The sequence below is a fragment of the Enhydra lutris genome, unplaced genomic scaffold, assembly GCF_002288905.1.
Source record: "Enhydra lutris kenyoni isolate GAN:26980312 unplaced genomic scaffold, ASM228890v2 scaffoldscaffold7, whole genome shotgun sequence".
Classification (NCBI taxonomy): Eukaryota; Metazoa; Chordata; class Mammalia; order Carnivora; family Mustelidae; genus Enhydra; species Enhydra lutris.
Genome location: NW_019154091.1, coordinates 16,853,392 through 16,880,674, shown reverse-complemented (window position 1 = coordinate 16,880,674; position 27,283 = coordinate 16,853,392). Strand labels below are relative to the sequence as shown.

Genomic DNA, 27,283 nt, shown 5'->3' with positions numbered 1-27,283 from the left:
ATTATCTTGGTGCTAGAAGTGATAACACAGTTGCTCTCCAAAGTGAAATACTAAAACATCCTAAATATCTTCCCAAATATTGGTGAAAAGCCTGGGGATTAGAGAAATGAAAAACTAGCTTAAGAAACTCAGTTAAAACATGCACTATAGTAAGCATGGGAATAAAAGGGAATTATAAATACTGAAATCTTCACCAATATCCACATATTAAAACTAAGTAAAATAATATTCTTACGTATGTGCTGACATACAGGAAAAGTGTCAGCTAAAGAAAAAAATAAACCACAGTGGTATTTATTTAACAGTATAATAAAACAATAAAACAAATTGTTTACAATATGATTACATCACATGTTCCCTGGCAAGAAGCAAAGAAAGGAGAGAGGGAGGAAAATGTCCTAACTAAGCACCAGGCAAAACCAAGCCTCGTCCAGCACTGTAATGAGTATCACTCAAGGTAGGATCTAAACAATCTCTCAATTTGTTGATTATTTACTAGCAACCTTGGGGAAGGAGTAGGAGTTAGAGTTAGTACAGTTAGTACTTTTTTTTTTTTTTTTTTTTTTTTTTAGTTTGCACCTTAGATGAAGTTCTACAGGGACAATCTGAATTCCAGTGTAAAAGAATAAAAGGTTTTTGTCCATGTGAGTTCCTCTCTGTAGGTTAAAAGGCAAAATGCTAATACTTAGGGTATACAGAACTCTATTTTACCCACACAAAGGACACCAAGTTGCCTTTATAGGAGGCTGTTTTGTGAACAGGGTGTAAACAGGAATGTGACCCTGTGATTTTCTCTGTAGCCCACATCATACCTCACTCAAAAAACAAACCTACAGTGACCATTTGTTTGATCAGAAGATTTGCTTTGTCAGAGAAAGCCCAGGCATAAGTCTTAATAACTTTAGCCATTGTTAGAAAAATTGCTGTTGTATGTAGCACTTGGCCCTTTCTTATCTATACCCCCACCCAATCCACTGCTGGTATTTGCACATGTCCCACTGGGAGCCCTTCCCGCTTTCTGTTGTCTGGGTCTAAACAAGCAGAGGGGTTCAGAAAGTCGCAGAGATGATGTACATTCTAAGTATCAACGAGAAGAACCAAGACCTGAATTACCAGTTATAGTAGTATAATTGTCATGTACATTACAGACTTAAAAATTCCAGTGATATAGCTTTGAAGAAATATATCACAGCACATTTTTAATTTTACTTGTTCATGTGTCTAGTTTCAATACACTGACTGCAATATTAAGAATTACTTTGTATAAATCATTTCTCACAGAAGCTCTAAGGGATGATAATTCCCATCAAATCATTTCTGTTAGAAACCTGCAAGCTATTTGTGTTGCATTCCTAATAAACATCTCCTCGTCTGAACTTGTAATAATTAGGTGACTTTGGAACTTTTAAATCAAAAATAAACTTTCTCTCGTTTTTACTAACTACTGGATACTCAACATGATTTACATCATTTTTCAGAATGTGATATTTAAAATAAACTTCCCTATTAAACAAACATGAACGTTAAAGTAGGTCAGAAACAAGCCATTCAAATTATGTTGACAATAGCACCACGTCCCCTCCAGTTATTTCCGAGTCCTGACTGTGGTTAGAGCTGATACCAGTGTCCGAGTCTGTGTCATTTGTATACAAGTTAAATACTCTTTGAGTCAAGGAAGGAACCTCCCCACTGCTGCTGGGGCCCTCAGATTCCTTCCCTCTGTTTTCCTTTAGTTGGCATCCATCTTTGTTGCTAATATGCAGTGAATTGAGCTCCTTGGCCAGGAATTCATACTCTTTTGCTTTCATCTGAAGCAATGAGTCAGTGTATTTAATCTCTTTCTGGACGCCACTCAAGTGAGAGTGAATTTTCAAACCAGCTTTCATGCTTTTCTCCAAATCACACTTAACATTTTCTAAATTAGAGCTTTCAAGCTCACTTGCAGTGGCCCCTTCTGCATCTTCATTTATCTCTGTGCAAACACTTTTTACCTCTTTTTCTATTTCAGCAGAGAGCTTATCAATGAGCATTCTGTAATACGCTAATCTCTCCTCCAGGTGTACAATTCCATCACTTTCAGTCAGGTCGTCCAGACTCTGGTTTTCATCGGAAGGCAAGTCCAGCTTCTGCTCAATTTCACTGAAACTGGGCATTAAATATGCATCCTGGACATAATTTTCTCCATCATTTTCTACCCTATCCAGGTGGAACTTAGCTTCACACTTCTCAATTTCCAGATCCAGCTCTTTCATTCTCTTGACTTGCTGATGAATGGTGTGGTCCTGGGAAATAATCAGATGAACTAGGGTCTCCATACTATCTCGGTCATGGGAAACTGTGTCCTGCTTAATTTTAGCTAGTTTCCGGAAAGTTTTTCTGACTATTCTTTTTTGCTTATCTGGTGGTAATGTCTTCAGGTAATTTGCTGGACTGAGTTCCCATACTTTTTCCGTGTTTTGCACTAATTTGGCTTCCGCTGTCCTCCACAATGGAACTGGCAGAAAAGCATCGGCTTTAACCAAGACAAATTGCATATTGGGCTGCTCATCTCCCCAGGCTTTCCAAAGCTTCAGGATTCTAGTTAGTGGAGGAAGAGCCCGCTCTGAACCCCTCCACTTTTCTATGATGCAGTAATCACTGGGCTTCCCCAGTAGAAATCGTTTCTCTCCAAATGTAGCCTCGTGTTCCTCAAGCAAAGCCTGGATGACATCAGCAGCGGTGGTGCGTTTAGTCAACCCACAGACAATCTTCTCTTCTTGGCAAACCCAAACCACAATTTCCTTCTCTTCTGAATCCATGTCCTTAGTGGGAGATCTGAAAGAAAAACAAAATACATTATATTTCTGTCATCGCCTGTGTAAACTTAGAACCATGGTTTAACTTTAATACCCTTTTCAGATTTTATCCTTAATGAGAGATGCATCTTGAGGCTGAGACTACATATGAATCAGAAGTTTTACTGCAGGGAAAAAAATAAATCAGAAAATCAATCTTAATTTCCTTTTATTCCCTAGTGAGCTCTGGAAAGAACAAATTGTCACCAAAGACAACTGAGGCTATTTTATCTATAGAAGTCAGCCACAATATAACTACAGTCACAACTGCTAGAGTTAAGATAATAATCAAAGTGGAGATGAATAAAGAGAGAAAAAATATGACAATTTTTCCTGGAGCCTTGGGATTAAAGACCATGGAAGCATAGGTAGGAATGGTGGGGTAATATTGGGAGTCACAGAAGTAAAAATAGGCCATTACTGAAAACAGTCATACTTTCATTCAACAAATGTTTATTACATGCCTACCATATGTTAGACATTTCTGAAGATACCAAAGGCACGACAGTACACAAAGGAGAAGACAACACAGATATAAATGTGTAATTATTATAATGGCAGGTAGTGGTAAATACTAAACAGAAAATTAAACAAGATGAAGGGACCAAAGAAAGAGAAGTCTGTTTTACTCACAGTGTTCAGGAAAGCCTTCCTCTAAGAAGATGACCTTTGAATAGAGGCATAAATTTTGAGAAGGCCATCAGAGACCTAAGAGAAGAATTCCAAGAGTGAACAGAAGGGCAAGGGTCATGAGGCATGTTCTAGAGACAGAGAATGCGAGGGTAGTTGGAGGCTTGAGGATAGTAGAGTTGGGGGTTGTTGCTGGAGGGAGGGAAAGGTGAGAGGATAGACAATGAGATCTAGCAGAAATGCATATCCCATGATAAAACATTTGGATTTTGTTCCAGTTTTAGCGAGAAGCCATGAGAAAGGTTTAAGCAGAGGAGATTTATGATCAAATTTATGCTTTAAGTATATCTGGCTTGTTTCATTGAATTGACTTAAAAAAAAAAAAGGCAAAAGCAGAGGAAGGAAGGTTTAGTTGAAAGCCTAGTACAAAGATCTAAGAAAGAGAGGGGAATTGCCTGGACTAGGGTTTTAGCAGCAGAGGTATTAGGAAGTGGTCAGAGTTAGGACATATATACAAGTAAAGACTTGATCGTAATTTCCTTTGTAGCAGAGAAGGATGGGAAAAAAAATCAGTTTTCTGAAGAAAAAAAGCCATAGAGGTAGTAAAAGAAACAAGGAAGTTCCGTGGTTTCTGGGCTATACTCTGTAGAGAATTTTTACGATCATATTTCCATCATGATTATAAGTCAAATTGACCGTCTTTCATATCTCTTTAAAAGATTGTTAAGAAAGAAATGATATAAAGTGAATTATAATCCAATATGATTTATGGAGACAAGATTTTCAAGTTGTAATTGGCTTGTTGTGAAGGTTTATTTAGGTAGCACCTCAAAGTACATGAACTCATACAAGACGCATATATGGAAGAAATTTCCCCTAGCTTCTAGAATCTTTTAACACTTAGAATTTATAGTGTTTATCTTTTAGTACCAAAAGTGACTAATCCTACATGATTATCTTTATTTTAAATGACTAATTATTACACCTTAGTTATTGACTTCCCTGAGGTCATAAAGTGACTACTAACAGTGAAAGGATAAATTAGTGACACCAAATAACAAAGAGGACCCAATAAAATTGATATATCCAACTGTACCAACATTTTATAAATGATTATTCAAAAAGTCCTATGGGGTTATGATTGTTCACTTATAAAATATTTAACCTTTAATGACCCAACATTGAATAATGTGGTATTTGATAATATTTAAACTCATCATTTAGCAATTCTAAGCAGCAAAAATGTAGGTAGAATTTAGGGCAACAGAATTATTTTCATATTTCAGTTAGTAGAGAAACAGCACACAAATACATTCTAAGCAGAAACCAGTAAGTACGCAAAGTAACTTATACTAACTACTGTTTGTGTTATGGCTGTACAGCACAAATTACCTCTAAATTATTCGTTACTTTCATGTGTTTTGATAACAAACTTTTTTTGCTTTATGCAGTTAGAAGTTTATCTACCAAATTGCATAACTTGAAAAGAAGTAAACCATGCTGCATGCACTTACTGTATGTTAAATTATAGCCATTTCAATATGCACTTTTTATAAATAATGGTAAAAATAACAAAACTGAGCAATTGTTGCAGTTATCAACCTTATAAGATCATGCCAGTAGCTATTACATTAAAACTAAGAACACAGGACGTCTTTATTTTATACTATTTTTTAGTATTCATGGTTAAACGTTAAAAAAATTCTTACCAAAAATAAGTAGCCCCAAAGATTATAACCATCAGTCATGAAACATTTAACAAATTGAACTGTTTCGAGCTCTTGCATATATCAGTCATTTAATCCTCACAATTCTGTAATGCAGGTAATAATATTAACACCATTTTATAGATAAAGAAACTAAAGCACAGGGGTTTTTAATGATTCACCTAAGGTCACACTGTTGGTGGTGCATTGAGGAGTTAAACCCAAGGAGGAAAGCAGGCTCCATAGCGCAGTGCTAACCATTATATGGTAAAAACAAGTTTGTGAGTTCAATGATTTTCTTTTTAAGATTTTTTTTTAAAAGTAATCTCTACACCCAACATGGGTCTCAGAACTTACAACCCCAAGATCAAGAGTCACATGCTCTACTGACTGAGCCAGCCGGGCGCCCCTCCTTTGATGATTTAGATATGTGGATTAAATTGGAAAAAAAAATCGTAAAATACACTACTCTTTTAAGAGGAACATTGTTATATAAAATTGCCTTTGATAGGAATGGAACTTTAACATCCCATTAGAACACCAGTTGGTCAAGGGAGGACTTTTCCCAATGGCCAGTCATGGAAAAAAGTACATAAGAATGCATTACCTTCTGTGCCTTTTCCTTACTAATCTTGTTCTTACTCTGATGCAGTACCAAAGGATTTCTGACAGGTCTGGGCACCTGTGTTGGCTGACAAAACTCTCATTTATGTATATGTAACAACACCTTTCTGTTGTTTTCTTAGAGTAGTCCCTATATGCTGTTCCATTTTTCGGAAATATTAGTTCTGGGTCTGTAAGAAAGGATAACATATGACCTTTACCCTCTTCAGCACTACACTGTAGTTGTGAAGAAGACTGAGAAGCAGAGATCCGGAAATCCTTTGGTAACCTACATAGAATAATAATGATGACGTACATGCCAATTCCCCAATACTTCCATGCCCCTACTCCAACTAGGACCTCTTTTGTTTGGGAAGGATCAAGTGCTTGTCTACTGTGACCTCCCACAGATTATCTGCTACTTTTCAGCTCATGTGGATAATGTAACCCTAGTGGTCATTAAGCACAATCCAAAGATACTGTTATTTCTACATTATGTATGAGAAAATTAGTTCCTTAATAATAACATCACAGTCTGACTGGTTCCAAATATTTTTTTAAGTCTACCTTAAGCATTTTTATATTTTCTGAGTCAGTTATCCCTAAATATTTTGAGGAATTTTTACAACCATCATTCAAACTAGGTAATTTTCAGAAGTTCTACCCCTTGATTGAATATATTTAAAAGAAATGACTAATGACTAAATCTTCCATGCCTAGTAAAAGATTCATCATGTTTAAATTCTACTTTTTAAGCAGGCTTCGAATTCGAAACTGTATTTATTTTGTAGTATGGCCCCAATTGAGTTTCTATCTTCATTCATTTTCCAACCTTCTGTACCCTTCACTGCAATACTGCAAAATCTGACTTACATTTTCATAAGGTTGCTACAAATATCAAATAACAGAATAAGTAAAAGAGCTTTGAGAATTGTGAAAAATGTACTGGGTAAATATAGGTTATTAACACTAACAAAATTACTGTTATTATTATTTAATACAGAGAGGGGTGTAGTGTTTTTAGTGTGCTCATTCAGTAATCTTATTGACCTTGCATAGTAGTTAACATTATTTTACAAATACTTTCCAACACGTTTCACAATACTTTTTCACCTGTTTTAACTCATCAATTTTTTGCATATGCACTTTCAATAATAACATAACTGTTTGACTAATAAGAGACATTTTGTTTTATTTATTTTATTTTTTTAAAAATTTTTATTTTTTATTTGACAAGAGACAGACCAGGAGCACACAAGCAGGGGACTGGCAGAGGGTAAGGGAGAAGCAGGCTCCTCACTGAGCAGGGAGCCCCATGCAGGGCTGGATCCCAGAACCCTGGGATCAAGACCTGAGCTGGAGGCAGATGCTTAACCAAATGAGCCACCCAGGCACTCCAATAAGAGACATTTTAAAACATCATTAATATAATCATGGGATCACAGAGGAGCCAAGAAAACTTTTAGTCTTTCTCTGATTTATAACCCTCTGATTTTAAAATTTGTGCTACTGAGGTTCATTTTATTTATATATATATATAATATATATATATTATTTATTCATATATATAATATATATTTATATATATTATTGATTTTTATATATGTATATGTATGTGTATATATTTATATACGTGTATATATGTATATATATATTATATATAAAATTTAATATATAAAATTTGATATATATGTATAAAATTCTACAGCTATTTCATTATTTGGTGTTCGCGTTGGTTGGAATATCATCAGAAAATTAAGATTTATATGCTAAATAAAGCTCTTCAACAACATCTATTAATCTTACTTATGGGTACTTTTCCATATTCACTCTGAAATAATAAAATTAAATATTGGGCTTCTTGCATGCACTCTATAGTCAATCAAGAAATTAAAAATATTTCTCCATTGATAATTAATTTTAATAACACAAAAACAATGACACAGAATTAAGTTGAGTTGGCTTATAATTACAAATGCAATGTTCTTCAACAAATATGGACAAAGCATCAGAGAATAAATTAACTATCTAAATCTGGGAGTTTTAAGATTAAAAAAAAGTATTTACTAAGATATTACAATGCCAAGCCGAAGATCTCTGAAAACATATTTACTGAAAAAAGACTTATTGTGAAAGCAGAGAAAAATGAAGATAAATGGATAAACTTTGACTATCTTTATTCAGTTGCCCAGAGGAAAAGAACACTGAAGTTAGGGCACAGGGGAATAAATTAAAAAGTAACATTTATTCCTAGCATATACTAGACATTAAAGTTTAATTGAAATTTGACATATAAAACTTATTAGGACTGGGGCACCCGGGTGGCTCAGGGGGTTAAGCCTCTGCTTTCTGCTCAGGTCATGATCTCAGGGTTCTGGGATGGAGCCCCGCATCCTGGCTTTCTGCTCAGCAGGGAGCCTGCTTCCTCCTCTCTCTCTCTGCCTGCCTCTCTGCCTACTTGTGATCTCTATCTGTCAAATAGATAAATAAAATCTTAAAAAAAAAAACTTATTAGGACTAATACATTATATGGAAGCCTACTTTCTTTTTTTGTGTTTTTAATTATTTTACTTATTTTTTTAAATTTATGTGTTTATTTATTCGAGATAGAGTGGGAGATAAAAACAAAGCACAGGCAGTGGGGAGAGAGAGAGGGAAAAACAGACTCCCATTTGAGCAGGGAGCCTGATGTAGGACTCAATCTCAGCACCCTGGGATCATGACCCGACCTGAAGGCAGAAATTTAATGGACTAAGACACTCAGGCACCCTGGAGGTGTACTTTCAAAACAATAAGAATCATTAAAATGATTAATTAATTAAGAATTACATTACAAGATAGCTTCTAAAACCCACTATACAAAAACTAGAATGCAATCTACAGATATTTATGGAAAATAATTTGAACATGTAAATGCATTTTCCACAGAACCTCTATTACAACTATTTCAGAGGTCAGCCCTGAAAGTTGGATATGGACAGAATCTAGCTGGTATGTATAGGAGTGACTCAAAGTGAAATGCTTTTATTGCTTAAGTCTCTTGGGAACCATATTCCATACTTAGAAATTAATAGTTAAACCTTTCCAAGTCCAAACTATTGGTGGCCCCTGTGCCTGAACATTGTGATGGAAGGATCCATCAGATTGAAAGATGAATTGTGGAGCTCTGGGGGCATATCTGAGTCCTGGTCCACTGCTCAAAGACTGTTGTTCTCTGTTTCCTTCTTCTTATTATTACCTATTTTTTAAACTGGAGAGTCTCTCCTTCTAAACCAGTGGTTCTCTACCAGGGGTGATTCTGCCCCCGCCAGGAGACATCTGACAACACATGGAGACATTTTTGATTTTTACATTAGAGTCCGGGGGTACCACCAGCATCTAGTGGGTTGGAGGAACATAAATGTTCTGCGGTGCACAGAACAGTTTCCTGGTAGCAAAAGCTTATAGCTACAAATGTCAACAGTGGTGCAACAGAAGAATCCTCTTCCACATTTACAACAAAATCAATGTTAAAACTTCACCTTTACTCTTTTTCCTTGTATCTTCTGGAGAATCTAATACAAAAATTATGAAAACAAAAATAATAAACAAGGGAGACATTTCCAATCTCGAAAGTTGGCATTCTACTGCCAAAATGCAACTTTTTTCCTCCTTTCACTCCACAGCCTGCTTTATGTTTATTATTAATCCTGCCCAACTGGATTTCCCTCTGTTAATCCCAGAACTGGTCCTAAGGAACGCTGATGCATTTAGAAACACAAACACTCAGAACAGGGTTAATTATAGTTTAGGAAAAAACTTCCATTCATAGACTAATAAATCTTTCTCCTTCATTAAGAAATGGTATTTGAATATCTATGATATGACAGAAATAGTCAGGAGACCAGGGCAGTGTCAGCGGTGTTTAGGGGGGAATGGGAGTCTGCAGAAGGGGTTTTCATTGTGTTTTTCTCTTACTACTTTACCGTCTATTCTGCCCTGACAGAAGGGACAAAGACCAGAATTAAGAATAGACCCAGAGTTTGGGGGAAGTAGAGGCCAAGACCTACAGTCTTTACAGGATGAAAGGGTAATTCCCAGAAACAACAGTGGGAAATGAGGGAAAGCATCTGTAGCACCCAGGCAAGGCTGGGGGCATTGTAGGCACATAAAATAAGCCTAGAGAAGTCAAAAATAGTCTGTAAAATTACCTTAGTCTTAAAACTACACTGAATATAACACTACCCTGTTTGGATTATTTAGAAGACACCTCTGGTTTGAATACTGTCCAGAAGTCACCATTATTCAAGTGAATTGGCAGATGACACTGTATTTACAAATCCAGTTATTTGTGCTGATTGCAGAATATAAACCAAGGGTTATGAGTATTCTACATTTTACGGACCTTTAGCCAAGTTATGATATTGTCATAGTATGTTTTTTTTTCCATGAAGTTGAAAGTAATGTTTTTTAGTCAAACTTCTCATTCTATAGGGAAATGAGAACTATCTCCTTAGTATTTTAACTCAATACAATTTATTCCCTTTGAGTTATTTATTAAAACTCAAAACACATATATATGCCTCAAAAGATTAAAGTTAATTTGATTCTGATGTCACTATGCAATTCAATGCTACAGCAAGGAACACAACTAGAATTGATACAGTATGAATACATATATAATTCATTTTTGTGTCCTGTATTCTGATAAATGATATACAAAATAGCAATACATAAGAAAAAAAAACCTTAGTTCTTGCACAGATTCTGATCCAGTAGAAAGCAGAATTTAATGTCTCATAATATATATATTTTTTATAGAAAAGATGGATAAGTTTGAAGTTGTGAAAACTGTTCTCAGGCAGTTCTTTCTTAAAACATCTTGCCCAGATAAGTAACAACCCTCATAGGGTATGACGTCCAGTCAAATAGAACCTTCAATGTATAGCTCACTATATGTGGCACTCATATTAAAAACATATCAGTAAATAATACTGGGAGATAGAATAACCCAACAATGCAAGTTTCAGAAATGATGAATGGTAATGAGAGCTACAAGACAATAATAAGAAAAGAAATTTGATTTCAGTATATTTATCTCATGCTCAGATCTGACAATACCTTGTAGAAATTCACATTTCCTTTTTTTTTTTTTTTTTTAAGATTTTATTTACTTATTTGACAGGGAGACACAGTGAAAGAGGGAACACAAGCAGGGGAAGTGGGAGAGGGAAAGCAGGGACCCCGATGCGGGCTCAACCCCAGAACCCTGGGATCATGACCTGAGCTGAAGGCAGCCGCTTAACAACTGAGCAACTCAGGCACCCCAGAAATGCACATTTCTTTGAATAAAAGCATGTAAGTCATTAAAGAATAAAAATGGATGATGATAAAAACAAGTTTACCAATTTAAGTTTTATACCAAAGGTTATAAACTAATATTTGAGTTCACAGACCCAACTCTATGTCAATTATAAAATTTAAAATGCTGGGGATGCCATAAATAATCATTTTGGATGCTGAACACTTAAATCACATGTTACAGCTATTTTCAAACAAAAATACCGTACTTCCAAATTTAATAGCATCTTTTCCCAATAATCAAAATTATCACAGTACAACTATAAATAAGTTAGCTAATAAATTAGCCTCATCATTATTATATAGGAGAAAAAATTATATTTTGTATATGAATGGGAAACTTTGTAACAAAACTAAAGGAATGACCCAAACACAAACAGAAAATGGGTAGGATAAAACAGAAAATTGGGTAGGATAAAACTTAAATGTATTAAACAAAAAGTTCTATGCAAATTAACTGAATCCATTCCAAGTTAGTTATCTTCCAAATAAACTGTCCATTTAGAATCATGGTATATGCGCTTTATAACTTGCTTCAACAATCATTAATGAAACTGTAGTTTTAGCAAATATGAATAGATGCTGAGGATAAAATTATATAGAAGATAATTATGTTCAGGAATTCGTCATACACCTCGGAAGGAGAAAAGCTACACTTAGAAAGGTAGATTCTAAAAATTCAAGACCATTTAAACATTACTGAAATTCATGAGATAAACTCTGAACAAATATGTTATAAAATACCTCAAAATAAAAAAAAATAATAAAACTTAAGTCATATTTAATAAATAATAATAAAAACATTGTAATTGACCTCAAAGTCTTCAATTCATTCTCCAGTCCTATAACTCTTTGTAGAAAGTCTGATTAAATAAAAGAACCTCAAGAGATTTAATTTGGGGTAACATACTGATTTAGATCTTGTCTGTAGGGCACATGGCTGGCTTACTGGGTACAGCATGTGACTCTTGGTATTGGGATTGTGAGTTCGAGCCCTACTTTGGGGGCAGAGTTTACTTAAAAATTAATAAGTAAATAAAAATACTTTAGATTTTGTCTGTAAAAAAGACCCCTTCAAATTGTGACTTCACATGATTATGTGTGGACCTGGTAATTGAAGGACAGATATTTAAAACATAGTGAAGTGTGTGTGTGTGAAGAGGTACACTGGATAGTAGCTCACTTTGGTGAATGCTTAGTATGTGCCTGCCATTGTTCTAAATGCTTTATATACATTCACTCAGTTAGTTTCCATCACAACCTGACCAGATATATCCTGTTGTTAAACCCATTTTACAGATTAGAAAATTGAGGCACAGAAGATTAAGGATTTACACACACACATATAGAAATCACTAGTTTTATGTTCTACTAATGCCAGTTTAATTTTCTAGGAAGTGAGCCAGGAATGCAGGGTAAGAAAAACCCGTACATAACATAATTGCAGGGTAGCTATAGTACATAAGTCCCATAAACAGAGAAAAGGGAAAGGAATGTGTAAAGAATGTGTATTGGAGACAACTGGGGGTTAAGTAAACTAAGCTTGTAATTCAGATTCCGGAAATTGATTTAATCAAAATGTAAATATTTAACATGTAGTATTTACCAGATGAAATGCTGAGCAAATACCTAATCTCATTGGAAATTCTTCTGCTCACTTCCCAGTGTCACCTGTGCCTGGCAAATACCTAAAGTTTCCTTGTTGATTTGTACTTTTTAGAGAAATATTTTATAACAACTAAGCATGCATATATTTATTAAAGGAAAGTTACCTAGTCTGAATATTTAGTTTAATGACAGTTGTAGTTTCATCAGCTATTAGCATGAGTTTTCCTGTGGGCAGCTCAGTCCATAACTGGTTTTACCTATGTAGTGGAAGATATTCCCTAATTTTGGTGATTTTTTTTTACCTTGTATCTGCTCGCAGCCACCTACTCTTCCCTCTTTAAATGTATTCTGAAATATGCTGGCATATTTGAATAGCACTAGAAAAATATAAGAATCTGCATTACCCAGTAGGATAGCTGAAAACATAAGATGAGCTCTTTTATCACTGATTTCCACTTTCTGAACATAATCTAGAATAAAATGTGACTTCCAAATGGAAGGTGAAATAATCAGCTGTTCACCTTAGTTGCAAATAAATTACCTAAAGAGCAACAAAAAATGTATAACTTGTAGCAACAAGAATATATGAGGGCCTGCCATGCCATTTTGTTTAAAAAAAAAAAAAAAAAAAAGGACATACTTGAAAATACCCTGGATAAGAGAAAAACTGGTCACCCATGTCAAAAGCATCATATGTCCATCTCCCTTCCCCAAACTTTAAGCTTTTTCATATGCTCTGAATCTCACTGCCTCCACCTCCTCTAGAACTTTGCTTCACAATGTATCCCTTCTTAAACTCTTTTTATCCTTTACCTTTTCCTCTGGTCCTTCCCACTATCCTGTCACGTTTTATCTACAATTATTACGACCACATATTTGCATCAACTCTCTTTCATTCACAAACTCAAATAGCAATCCATGCTCACTTTCTTTCATTATTTCTTCTCTTTTCAGTAACAATAATCTACCATAAAGTGACTTCCCGCCCCCACCCACCTACCCCCTACCCCTAACGGGCACATTTCTTCTCAGGCTTGTTAGAGATCTCAGAACTCCCAAACTTAGCCGCCATTTTGGAATGGATTCGACTTGACCTCTTTGTAACATTTTGCATTGTGATCTTTCCTTTCCTTTCTTGCAGCAACTCATGCCTTGACTCCTGGATTTCACCCTCTAAGCTTCTTCCTTTACCCTTCTAGCTTCTCCTTCACAGATCCTGCATGATGGGACTTGCTTCCTCTGCATATGCGTCCTACAGGGTGGCTAGATTCTTTTGCAGCTCCTTCCATCAAGAGATGGAATCCATTTCCTCCCCCAGAATAGACCTTGGGATTTGCTATGGCCAGTAGCATATGGTGAAAACCACATATGAAAGTTCTGAAGTCCCGGCCTCAAGAAGTCTTATAGCTTCTGCTTTCATCCAGGAATGCCGTCCTGGTACTGCTGCTTGATGAAAATGCCTGGGATGAAAGACCATATGGAGAGAGAGACCCAGCCATCTCAGTCATCCCATCAGAACCTAGACCCCAACCAACCTGATCTCATTGAAACAGCCTAGGTGAAACCAGCAGAAGAACCACCCCCAGTTCACCCACAGAATCAAAACAAACAAACAAGCAAACAAATAAATACAAATTTAAAAATAACAAAAATAAAAATAAAAAAGAAGACAAATAACAAGTTGTTTTCAGCCACTAATTTTTAGGATGTTTTATTATGCATAAGACTGATACAAATTATACAAATAAGTACTGATACTGATATAAATGGCCTCCCCGAGTTTCCTGTGAGTCATTTCTTGTCTCATTAAACACATTTTATGGGTGACTCTAATATTGTCCACAAGTTTATCAGCCCATTGTATGCTGATATTCCCAAATCTATATATATTTGCCCTTGAGCTCTAGACCAGTATTCACAAGCTCCTTTTTTGAATGTTTACTTCATATTTACATTGTATATTTCACAGGAACCTCAAATTTGACTGATCAAAACTAATTCATCATCCTTTTCTCTCATATTCCAAACTATTCCATCTCCTGATTCCTCATGTTATTGAATGTGATTGCTGTCCCCCATCCTTTCTCACAAGCTTGAAAACTAGGATCTTCTAGGTTCTTTTCTCTATGTCATCCCCCTTTAGTCAGTAAGTCTGCCTTACTCATTCTCCCAACTCTCAGTTTCACTACAGATTACTGTAGTGAGCTATTAAATATTGTTTTATTATAAACTTTTGGCCCACTTCACATTTGCGCTCCACGACATTGCCAGGCTGTCCTTTTTAAACTGCAAATCTGCCCGTATACCTCCCTTGATTAAAGTCTTTAAATGGTTTCCAAGTCTTTTTTAAATCTCTCTCTGCCCCTCTCTCCCGTGTCTCTGCCTTTCCCTCTCTCAGTTTCTCTCCTGTTTTCTCTCTTTCCTGTCTACTCTTAGGATTCCTTCCATGATCTGATTCCCCAAATCATAGCCAAGCACTCCTTAGTATGACTGTTAATATGCACCCAACACGTTATCCCTGACTTTGATCTCTGGTAACTCCAAGCGCTGTCACATATACCATGCTTTGGGTTTCTAGACTGGATTGAACTGCACCTGCCAGTTTTGTTTTCCTTCTGGGCCATTCTGTAACTTGCTTCCTTGCCTGAATTACCCTTTTCCCCTATTCTCTCTTACTCTTCTTTAAATGTCCCTTCCGTTAGGCAAATTCCCTTACCTTCTCTGAATAACTCCCTTCCCTCCACCCCAGATGGAAATGGGTGCCCTTTCTTGACACATTCAGTAACAGTATTTTCTACCTTTCTTTTTGCTAGTTTGCCAGTCAGGTCCTGGACTGAATCTTTCATTTTTGAAGCCTAAGTGCCTACCATAGTAGATGGCAAATGCTTCTTTTATAATTTGCAGCATGGAATTGGAAGTAGGTTTTGGAGAAGTATACAAAGAGAATTTTTCAGTCAACTAGCACCTAGTAGTTACAACTGTCCCACCACCTATTTTTGTAAGTAAAGTTCTACTGGAATACAGTCATGCCTATTTAATTATGCATTGTCCACGGCTGTTCTTATACTACACTGACAAAGTTGAGTAGTTGAGATAGTGACATTATGGTCCAAGAAACCTAAAACACTGATTACGTGGCCCTTTCACAAAATGTTTGCCGACTCCTGACCTAGATGACTTACCTGCACCAAAAATTTAGATTTTATTATCTAACCACATTATTTAAAACTCCCATATCTACATAATTCTATGTATGACTCACTAGAGGAAAAAAAGGTAAAAATCATGTAATTATCAAATGGGAGAAATTTGCAATCCCTGGAAGTGATGGCCATGCTTGGAAGTCATTTGGACCAAAGGTAATGATTAAGGGATCACTAAAAGGATGGGTGCTAAATGGTTCATGGAGATTGAGTGGGTTTAACATAAGATTAGTCAGCTTGAAGGCCCTGACTGGGAAACCAGTCTTTTGTCTTTAAAGCCCTGTTCCAGGTGCTGTACACTCTATATTAATCAGTCACATAATGGATGTCAGAAGGTATCAGAGTAGGCTGGATGAAAGGCCGCTTTCACAGTCCCATCTCAGGTGCAGTGTGTCCAAACACCAGGTGTTTGGAGGTGGAATATTTGGAAACATACAAATTAGACCTTGCATTTTTCACTCTTTACCCCATGTTTTTCCCTCCCCAAAATTACCTTTGCCATTCTTTCTGTTTTTTCCTGACAACTATGTTCCCAGTTATTCAGACCCAAAATTATAGTTATTAATTCTTTGTTTTTCATCCTGATATCCTTTACTGCCTCATCCACTCATTTTTCAATTCCTATCAATTCTGCCTCCATAGTAACTTTTTAACAATAATCACTATCTGACATCTTGTTCATTTACTGTTTGTTTATTGGCTGCCTGTCTGTCCCCCCCAGCACTATCAGCTCAGTGAGAGCAGAGATCTTGACTATCTTCCTCACTATTTCAGTGAGGATAGCACCTAAAATAACGTGTGGCCCATATTACAAGGTAAATAATATTTATAGTTGAATACATGCATTTTATTGGTACTTTATAAATGCCTGCCTTATATTTTAATTATTTATGTATGTCTGTGTGTCTCCTAATCAGCAAATCCCTTAAAAGCATGATCCACATCTGGTTCATCTCTAATCTTTCATCATCCTGCCCCCTGCAAAATGTGTGGTTCCTTTATACTTCTGAATTAAAAAAAAAAAAATTCATCAAATAACCATCATCTTGAAGTCAGCACAAGGCAAATATAAATAAGTAGATGCTAAATCTGACAAAGTGGGATAGTCGATGAATGTTTTGTTTTTAGAAGCTTAGGCAGGTAAGTCAGCGATACTGTAGTATGCTTGGACTGTGGACAGAGTTAACACAGCACAAGCGGACATTTCACTTAATCCTGGAACCTGATCACATCAAGTTCTCCTAGTTAAAGGTAGAACCGCTAATGATGATCAACATTTTTTTAAAAAGTAATGTAGTCTAAGTTTCATGTCTATTATTAATAGTTCTAGAGAGAAATTCTTGGGATTTCACTATTAGAGTAGAACAGGCGGTCAAAAAACCAAGGCTAATACTTTGTAGTCTTCTGCTTAAAGTGCCTAACTTCCCACATCATTAAAAAAGATGGAATCTCAAAAGTCCAATATAGCCTTACAGGTACTTTTCCTAATGGTGTACGACTCTTGTCTTCGTATGAGATTGCACTTAATCTATGTTTACCCCATGGAAACACTCATGGTTTTTCAACAGCATCCCTCATGGCTTCTAGGCAAATGTAAGGTCCTTATGTGCAGATCTAAAAATAGGTATCCTCAGGCTCTACTATGAAAGACTGTGGTCTTCCCAAACTAATGCTCTCCTACTGGATCTTCAGTACCTTCAGTTAACCATAACTGCAAGGAATTCCAAGAGGATTGAAAAACATCAGAGTAAAAGAGGAGCCTTGGAGTAACTGAAGGTAGCTATAAAACATGCCAGTCATTGATTGAGAACAAGTATGTACTGTGCAAGTATATCCAGAAGTCTCAGCCACAAAACCCCTATCAATTATATACCCTAATTAGTGAGCATAAAAACTTGCTGAAGTTGGACCATTATCTGCATAACTAAAACTAAAATTAAAAATGTCCACAAATAGAATAACTCAGTTTTATGAACTGATAAACTGACCAATTTAATGTGATTATTAGAAGGAAAAACAGTCAACTGTAGTTGACTGTAAGTCTAATGCTGCTATATAAACACATTCTTAAAATCTTTTCTGTACACTTCCTCAATTGTAAAATTCTTTTTTTTTTTTTTTTAAACAACCCAATCAACATTATGGATTCTTGCCAAACTGACCGTATTTCTGTCTGCTTCTCGATCCTTATCTTTTGATTATCCTATCTTAGTCAGTCTTACCATTGTGTGATTCAACCCACTCCTACATCTCTTTATACATCTTATTGTGTTCCCTACTCTTGTCCAAGCCTGTCACCTAACTGTGGGAGTTTAATAATAAATGCTATCTAATTATGATGATGCTCCTTTTATTTTTCTTTACCTCCATGTACTCCTCTGTTATGTACTTCTACTTAGAAGTAATCAAAACCATTTATTGAGCACCTACTGTACAAAGGAACAGCCTTTTTCACTGCAAGAGAGTACACTCTCATCTTCTTAATTGCATCATAAAGACTGTGATTTTACCTACCCTGTCAAAGACAGTTTCCCATGCAAGAGTGATTTAGAAGAAAGTTCATGCTTGAGATATTTAACTACAGTGCTGTTCCCTCAATTAGTTTAATCTCTTAGGAATGAGGTTGTGTCTTTGCATGTCTGGTACGATACCAAATACACAGACTACCAGTCTTAAACAACTAAAATAAAAAGATAGCTACTCATAAAATTCATATATTCATATTATTAAACTTAAAATTGTGCTTAGCAAATAGCAAACACTCAGTAATTCCTAGATATTGTAATTTATAAACTAAACACACCTTTTAATAAGTGAAAATAAACACATTTGATTTTTACCATAATGTACTTTTTGTGGTAGAAGTTATGTGCCAATGCATCATGTTTTAGGTAAAATAAAATTATACACCAAAAAAAAAAAAAATCTATCTTTTAATTCTATTTTTAAAAGTTATCTTCAAAAGGTAAACAAGCAAGACAAGAGAATTAAACTCTACTCTGCAGAGGGTATTTTAGAATCATAGAACTTTAGAAATTAAAGGGAGATTAAAAATCTAATTCAGGGGTACCAGGTTGTTCAGTGGATTAGGCATCTGCCTTTGGCTCAGGTCAGGATCCCAGAGTCCTGGGATCAAACCCCCATGTTGCCTTGGGCTCTCTGCTCAGCAGAGGAGTCTACCTCTCCCTCTCCCTCCCTGCCCCACTCCCTCTTTCTCTAGCTAGCGCACTCTCTCTCAAATAAATAAAATGTTTAATTTTTTTTAATTTTAAAAATCTAATTCAATCTCTCATTTTATTAGACAAAGATAAAACTAAATATTTAAATTATGCATTCTTTCTTTTTATCAAAGCTCCTCAAGGACACATAGGGAATCCCATAAACTACGGTATGCTACACATTGCCAAATCATTAATGGTCTCACAATCTGGCTCAAAAGAGGAATGAAGTTAAACCTAAAAGCCGTCAGAATTCAAATACTTAATCAAGATCCAAAGATAGTTTTGTACAACATGGACAGACTCATTCTAATCATATTCAGTAATTTATAATATACCTCTTTCTATCTACAGAGGAAAAGAGATCAGTGGTAATATAGAAGTTCTGAGTTGAGATTTCCAAGACCAAAATTTCATACCATGTTTAAATATTAAAAACTTAGACATACTTCATAGCATTTCAATCCTACAGGCCTGAACAAGGGGTGAATATTTATTGAGCTTTTATTACTATCCTCCGAGTACTGTGCAGTCTTTTAAATATAACCAGATTTAATCTCATACTTGACGATTTAGGATTAACTCATTTTAGAGATGAGAAAAGTCAGTCCTGAACAAGCCATGCAGAATAATGATTAAGTGCATGGGTTCAAATCCTGTCTCTGTCACTTATTTATTCCTGCACTGCTCCAAATGTAAAATAGGGGAAATAATAGTACCTTCTCCACAGCATTACTTTAAGCATTATGTAAATCACTCAGAACAGTGCCACAGGGTGTTAAGTGTTAGTAGATCTGGATTTACCCTGAAGCTCATGAAACTTAAGCATAAGGGTTGCCTCATTTGCACAGCTGTCTTCCCCAGAACAACCTTAGTAATACTTTTATTCATAATTGTGTATTAAAGAGCAACCCTCCTCTAATTGTCAATCTTGGATTTTCCCTTGCATGCTGTTATTATTGGTGTTGTTGTTGTAGTAAAAAGATTAAATATTTGCCCCAGGGCCCACAATTAATAATGGCATATCTAAGAAAGAACCCAATGTCCACTGGAATTCTTTTTTTTTTTTTTAAGATTTTATTTATTTATTCGACAGAGAAAGAGATCACAAGTAGGGAGAGAGGCAGGCAGGGAGAGAGAGAGGAGGGGAAGCAGGCTTCCTGCTGAGCAGAGAGCCCAATGCGGGGCTCGATCCCAGGACCCTGGGATCATGACCTGAGCCGAAGGCAGAGGCTTAACCCACTGAGCCACCCAGGCGCCCCTGTCCACTGGAATTCTTAACCAAGATATTTTTCTGCCTCTTTCTAGAATTTTCCTTTGTCTCATGAACTATAATTATCCTATAGAAGGAGAACAAATCCTCATATCATGTAAGAAAACAAATATTTCCTAACCCTATTTCCCTCTTATCCCAAAAGAAGGGGGAGATTCTCCACACTTAGCAGTGGGATCTATAGTAGCCACTCAGCATCCTCAGGCAAACCTCATTGATATACATGGTTGCACTCAAAGAACTGAAGGGAAGTAAGAGCATGTCTGTGAGATGAGTTACACCGTTTCTTTGTTTATTTTCTAGCAGAAGCTCAGTAAAGTCTGTTTGTCAGATATGGCCCTTCACCATTTGAAAGCAAGGAGTTGAGCCTAAAGGCAGGAATAATGAGAGGTCAACCTTAAACTTATGGATTCATTCTTTAAGTTAGCTATGCATCCACTCAACACACACGTACTGATATACTCCGATCCAAGTACTCTATGGGGACCAGATGTATTTGAAGAGTATATGCTGAATTCATTTATTCAATCAACAAATATCTGAGAACCAACTTTCACTGAATACCTGCTCTCACTGAGTCTACAAAAGAGAATTTTTATAGCTATCTTAAGTCACTTTATTTATAAAAACAGAGGCCATTCTAGCCTGCAAATATAAACCTTTGAGGATAACTTTCCTTGTTTCTCAGCACATTTAATACCCATTGATCATTCTTATTCTTGAAATATCTTGCCTCTCACTGCCAATGCTGAGCACGTATCCATGATTCTATCCCATTTACATGACATAATTACTTTGCCCTTGGGTGACCATCTACATTAGTAAGTTTTCTTAAATAATAATCAACAAATATGCAAACTTCCTCTAGAAGGTGTAGAATTATAACAGGTTACACAGGAATGAAATCTATTTGTTTAAAAGGAAATATTAGGGATGCCTGGGTGGCTCAGTCATTAAGTGTCTGGGATCAAGTCATGATCCCAGGGTCCTGGGATGGATTTCCAAATAGGGCTCCTTGCTCAGCGGGGAGCCTGCTTCTCCCTCTCCCTCTGCCCCTGCTCATGTGCACTCTTTCTCTCTCCCCAACCCCTGTCAAATAAATTTTAAAAATCTTAAAAAAAAAAAAAAAGAAATGTTTTATGTGTTGCATGTGTTTTGCCAAAAAGATGTCTTTAAAAACTCCTAAGCAAATGTCTACAATAGCCAAACTATGGAAAGAACCTAGATATCCATCAACAGACGAATGGATAAAGAAGATGTGGTATATATACACAATGGAATACTATGCAGCCATCAAAAGAAATGAAATCTTGCCATTTGCGACGACGTGGATGGAACTAGAGGGTATCATGCTTAGCGAAATAAGTCAATCAGAGAAAGACAACTATCATATGATCTCCCTGATATGAGGGAGAGGAGATGCAACATGGGGGGTTAAGGGGGTAGGAGAAGAGTAAATGAAACAAGATGGGATTGGGAGGGAGACAAACCATAAGTGACTCTTAATCTCACAAAACAAACTGAGGGTTGATGGGGGGAGGAGGGTTGGGGGGGGTGGGATTACGGACATTGGGGAGGGTATGTGCTATGGTGAGTGCTGTGAAGTGTGTAAACCTGGCGATTCACAGACCTGTACCCCTGGGGATAAAAATATATTATATGTTTATAAAAAATAAAATTAAAAAAAAAAAAAACTCCTAAGCAAACAGACATTAAAGAACATTAGAGCACAGACGCATGTTGAACTTGTTTCTTTCACATATACATAGTACAGATAACATATTGCCTCATTTTAGAAAGCCAATATGCTAGAGTCAAAGAGATTCCCTATCAAGGACTGGTATCCACATACTTCTGGAAGAGGTAAATACATCAGTTCCTCAACTTTATTTTCAGAACTAAAATTAAAAGAAGAGAGCCACATTTTTGTAAATTTTTAGAGCTATTATCAGATCTCCTGGAACCATACACCAATCAAATAACCTCAAAGCTTTCTAAGTTATGCAGTCCAGGTAATAAAGATGTTCTGTAAATAAAATTGTTAACCAGCTACAAACTTTTAAACTTTTTTTTTTTTTTCAAAAAGTCCATTTAAGAACCTTTCACCTTGACATGTTTCATGAATTGATAGAGTACATAATACAACCTCTTATATAGTGGATTTTTAAGTTGACTTTAGTCATTTGAATAACAATTCAACTTTTAACCTAGAGCTCAATTTCACTGCCTTCAGTGCTCTTGGTATTTTTCTGGCCAAGGATAAAGCATTCCAGTCATTGTTCCTAATGGGCTATCTCCTGCCAACTAATAACTACTTAAGTTACCAAGTATCATCAGGGGAAATCTCTTTCAGGAACTCCTGGGAACTAAAAAGATGTATGTACTCAAATACTGTGGATTTCTCAATCCGTTTTCAGGAATATTTTAAGTGTTTATTTGAGGTTAGACAAAATAGTACATGATAATTTTCCATTTCACAAATCACCATACTTCTAATTTCAGGGAAAACATCCATCTTGCCAGCAACTTTTACCATAACTGCAAAATTAAATTCTTCCTTCTGATGAAGCATTTGTGGCATTGTTACTACAATTAAAAGATTAATTCTGATTACAAATATAAAGGATCTAATATTGGTTCCATTTCTTTTACTTCTATGAAAGTTAGGAATGAAAAGCATACAAAGTTTGTGTGCCATAATACCATCATTTGTGACCATGCATTATTCTCAAATTCCCCAAAGACTATTGCGCCATTTTTTAAATTTAAATGCTTCTTAAAATTTAGAAAAGATCATGTAGTGGGGTAGGATTAACTTGGTGTACAATTCCATAAAATTATTTGCCTATTTCCTTGAGTTTTGGATTATATCAAATGTCAACCAATCCTTTATGAAGCATTCATTTCTATACAATACCAATCGAGCTCAGAAGATGAATAGAGAATAAAATAGTAACTATGTTTTTATGATTTAATTTACAAATTATGAAAATAACTGTATCATGGGTCCAGAATATGCCAGGCAGTGTCCTAGGCATAAAAACACAATGGTGACTAGACAGATATGACACTGCTCTCTCTAAGCTTTACAACTTGTATTTTCTAAAAGATTTTATGCCTCATACTTGGAAAAGACAGAAAGAGAATAAATGCAGAAAAGTTCAATAAACAAACTTTGTCAAAATTTTATGATCTCAAATTCCTAAGATTCCTTCTAGTAATCTATATTTTTTCCTGCTTACAAAGATGCAATTATGTTCAAGCAGCTCTTTTACTTGTATAAATTATATATCACAAGATATACAAAAGCATCGCTCAAATTCTTTATTTGCATTCTACGAGGAATTTTATATATTTGAGGAATGCCTTAGCTGTTATCAGATAAATGTTTTATCATCAATCACATTTACTATCAAAGGATGAATCACTTGTCATTTTAGGAAAGATACTTAGTTTCAGTATGCCCAAGTAAGATTATTTAAATCATTATGGAACCAGATAAACAAAATGGATAGACTTAATCATGTCTCTAAGTTTCATGTGTAGTTTCACCTTTGAGAAGGTACAAAAACAAAGCAGAACAAAACAAAAAAACCTCATCTATGGTAATTACTGGACACTGAAAAACAAATACACGTTAATTCTATTTCAAAATAACACGTGGCTTATGGACTGCTTAGTTTAAGACACTCATATTATTATCTTTCTGACCACTGCTGTGGCTTACAAATTCTTAAGAATGGGAAAATACAAATTTATAAAGGGAAGCACTCAATTATTAGAGCAACTTACATATATCCTCACTATTACCACTTCCATCAAAACACATTCTTAATAAAGCATCACCATTGGGAACACCATTCTGTTTTCTCAGAAGAACTTGAAATACTTTTAAACTCCTCATTTTTTTGTTATTTCTTTCCATTTTTTCATAATTTTGCATAGAAAATGTTATATTAAAACTGTATCCTCACCGCCCTGAATGAAAGCCACTTTTATGGGTAGATGGAACAGTGGCAGAATTGAGATAACGTAAGTGGACATGTACTTCCGTGAGGAAAACTCACAGGGATGCACACACAGTTATTTATACTGAACTGTTTATTTGGCACACAAATGAAAGAATTCTAGAATTAATAATAATCAAAATAAAAAACAAGAACACACATACACAAAACAATCCTGAACTATAAGGTTGTATTTAGAAGGATCAGCAAGACCATGAACTTTCCCCAACTAATTTTTATATATTTTGATGGCATTCTTACAAACATACTTGAGAAATAATGCTACTGTGTAATCATTTAAAAAGTAGTAAGGCTTTTCTATTGGCAGGGGAAGGCTTTTGGAATTATTTTTTAATGCATTGATACCACTAAATTACAAGCCTATTTTTAGTAACCATCACTAACTTTTTAAAAAGAATATCCAGACATATATTTCTTTATTTTAACATATAGTTTCACTAACTGCCAGAAATGTCATATATGTGGTATATTACCAAATTATTAGCAAATAAAACTGGTTTAGAAAGTTTCATAGTACTGATTATTGTTGTTTTCCTTTCTTAAGCAAACTTAATGAACTCAATCATGAATACATTTAGAACAAATTAAAACCAGAATTTTTCAAGTAGACATGTAAGCACAAAATGTGAAGATTTACTTTAAAATTATATCATCATAAATTATCAAGCAGACACTTTAAAATAATTGTGTCATTTCCTACCATGTAATTGTATGCTTTTAAATTTACCCCGAGTAAATTATGACAAGTACTAACAAGCATGATGGAGAGAAGAGTTATGGAAAAGCCCTTATTTCAAAATAAATATACTAACAGTAAAGCCCATGTCTAAAATTATCCTCACATTGTTTTAGCATATAAATGTAACATTCGGGGTGTTAATAAATTATTTAGTAAGACTGAAACACACATACTGGCTCAAGAAAAATCTTCATGTGAGAAAGAGAGAGAGAGAGAGACAGTAATAGAGAGAGGGAGAGAGAAAGAGAAAAACATTTATTCACACATTTACACAAGGGCACTGCAGGCTTGGAATAGCAAAAAAAAATCAAAACGAAATAAAATTGTAGCAATACGGATTAAGGAGGAGAGCTGATTGAATCCTCTTTTGGTGCCTAAAACCCTAAAACCACCTAAAGCTCTCAAAGATATTTGAAACAATCAGTTCACAAAAAGTTTCTCTAAAGAGTATTTTCACTTTCGGAAACTTTCCAGGTTTCAGGAATGCCCCTACTCTAAGGGGAGCCAAAGCATTGTTTCTGGATTGTATCAGCAGCTGTGTTTTTCGTTCTAATTAGTGGCTAATAAATTCTAGTTATATCTTCATCAAAATTTTAACGCTTCCTATGATATGCTAAAATTCCATCTGGACCAAAATGAAACTTGCCTTCCTACTACACTCAAATACGCAAAGCAACACAAAGAAATTTTGGTGATGGTAGCTGTGGAACCAGGACTGGCTAAAGGGGGAAACAGAATCAAAATAATACATATATATGAGATGGATATATATATATTATATATATATATAATATATATATATATATAAATGATCCTTGAGGTTGAATAATAGCCTGGCCAGCTGAATATAAATACAGAACTTCATTCCCTAGGGCTTTTCCCACTCCTAGCAATTTTCATCAGAATCTAATTGCAACAAAACACCTACTTTCACACAGAAGCCCCCCCACCCCCCAACCCCGCCACACACACACACACACACACACACACACAAACACACACACACACGCTGCACTTTACCTGTTTTTATGCCGAGTCTTTAGCAAGTTCCTTCCAAAGGGAGCCATGGTCCACCAGGCCCCCAAAGAGAAAGGGTCTTATCTCAAAGTTATCTGGAGATGGGGGTGGAGGGGTGGGTATCCAGATTTCTCCGTGAAGGGAAGAGGATTGAAAGTTTCCTCTTCACCTCCTCAAATGTCCCTGGCTTTCAGCTCATTAGCAGCCGGCTAAGAGAGTTGCTAGAAGTTGTGCAACTGCTGCCTAACTTTGAACTGCTGGATTGTTGTGGCTGCTGCACCTTTGGAGACCTGCCCAGCTTCAGACTCGAAGAAGGCGTTTGGAAGCAGGAAAAGAAAAAAAAAAAAAAAAAAAAAAAGAGAGAGAGAGAGCGCGAGAGAGAGGAAGGGAGGGGGACTCTATTGTGTTCTGTAGTTATTTGCAGACTTGCTAAAACTTTAAGAACTCCCAACCCCAGGGGTATGGTAATACCCAAGGAATGGGAATTTCACTCCGTTTGGAAACCCCCCCTCCCCCGCTCTCCACACCCAATCACACAAGGTGAACTAAACACACAAAAGGATTAAAAGTAAAAATACCCCTACCTCCCAACCAGCTCCAGTCTGTGAAAAGTAATCTGATCGTGGCTAGCGAGAGTGAGGGCCAAAAACTTTTCGTCTACGGGTTCGACACAAAAATCCCCCGCTGGGGGGGTACCGGAGCGGGGCGGGGTGGGGGGCGCGTCAGGGCTGTAAAATACATTGAGGAGGAGCCAAGCCGAAGACTGAATCAAGGTGGACTCAGAGGTCACTTGGAAATTGGAGCCTAAATTATCCCCCAGCTCCACTGCTCCAAAAGTTGGAGGAGCTGAAGGACCAAAGGGCTCCAGAGGGGACCGATGACAGCATGGACAGTAAAGAACCAGCCGGGATTTGGAGGCGTTTATACAGCCTCCTGCCGGGTCTTTGGCGTTTAGTGAGCCTTTGGGGCCCTCCGAGTTTGAAGGAAGAACCAACTGTTGGCTCCTGCCTCTCAACGAGTAAGTGAGAGAGGACGCGCCCGGAGGACTTCATGGAACTCGAAGTGTGCAGCGCAGCTGGAGGGA

The 27,283-nt window shown here is 36.1% G+C and overlaps 1 protein-coding gene across 1 annotated transcript; it reads right to left on the bottom strand.

Annotated features, from left to right (window-relative positions):
• Positions 1 to 554: 554 nt before the first annotated feature.
• Positions 555 to 26,547, bottom strand: LOC111142216 (Ras association domain family member 9). The gene is made up of 2 exons (XM_022495246.1): positions 26,203 to 26,547; positions 555 to 2,814 (listed from the first exon to the last, which is right to left on the bottom strand). Exons 1-2 carry the CDS (start codon positions 26,247 to 26,249, stop codon positions 1,554 to 1,556), a joined length of 1,308 nt encoding a protein of 435 aa, XP_022350954.1. The 5' UTR covers positions 26,250 to 26,547; the 3' UTR covers positions 555 to 1,553.
• Between the last annotated feature and the right edge of the window lie 736 nt (positions 26,548 to 27,283).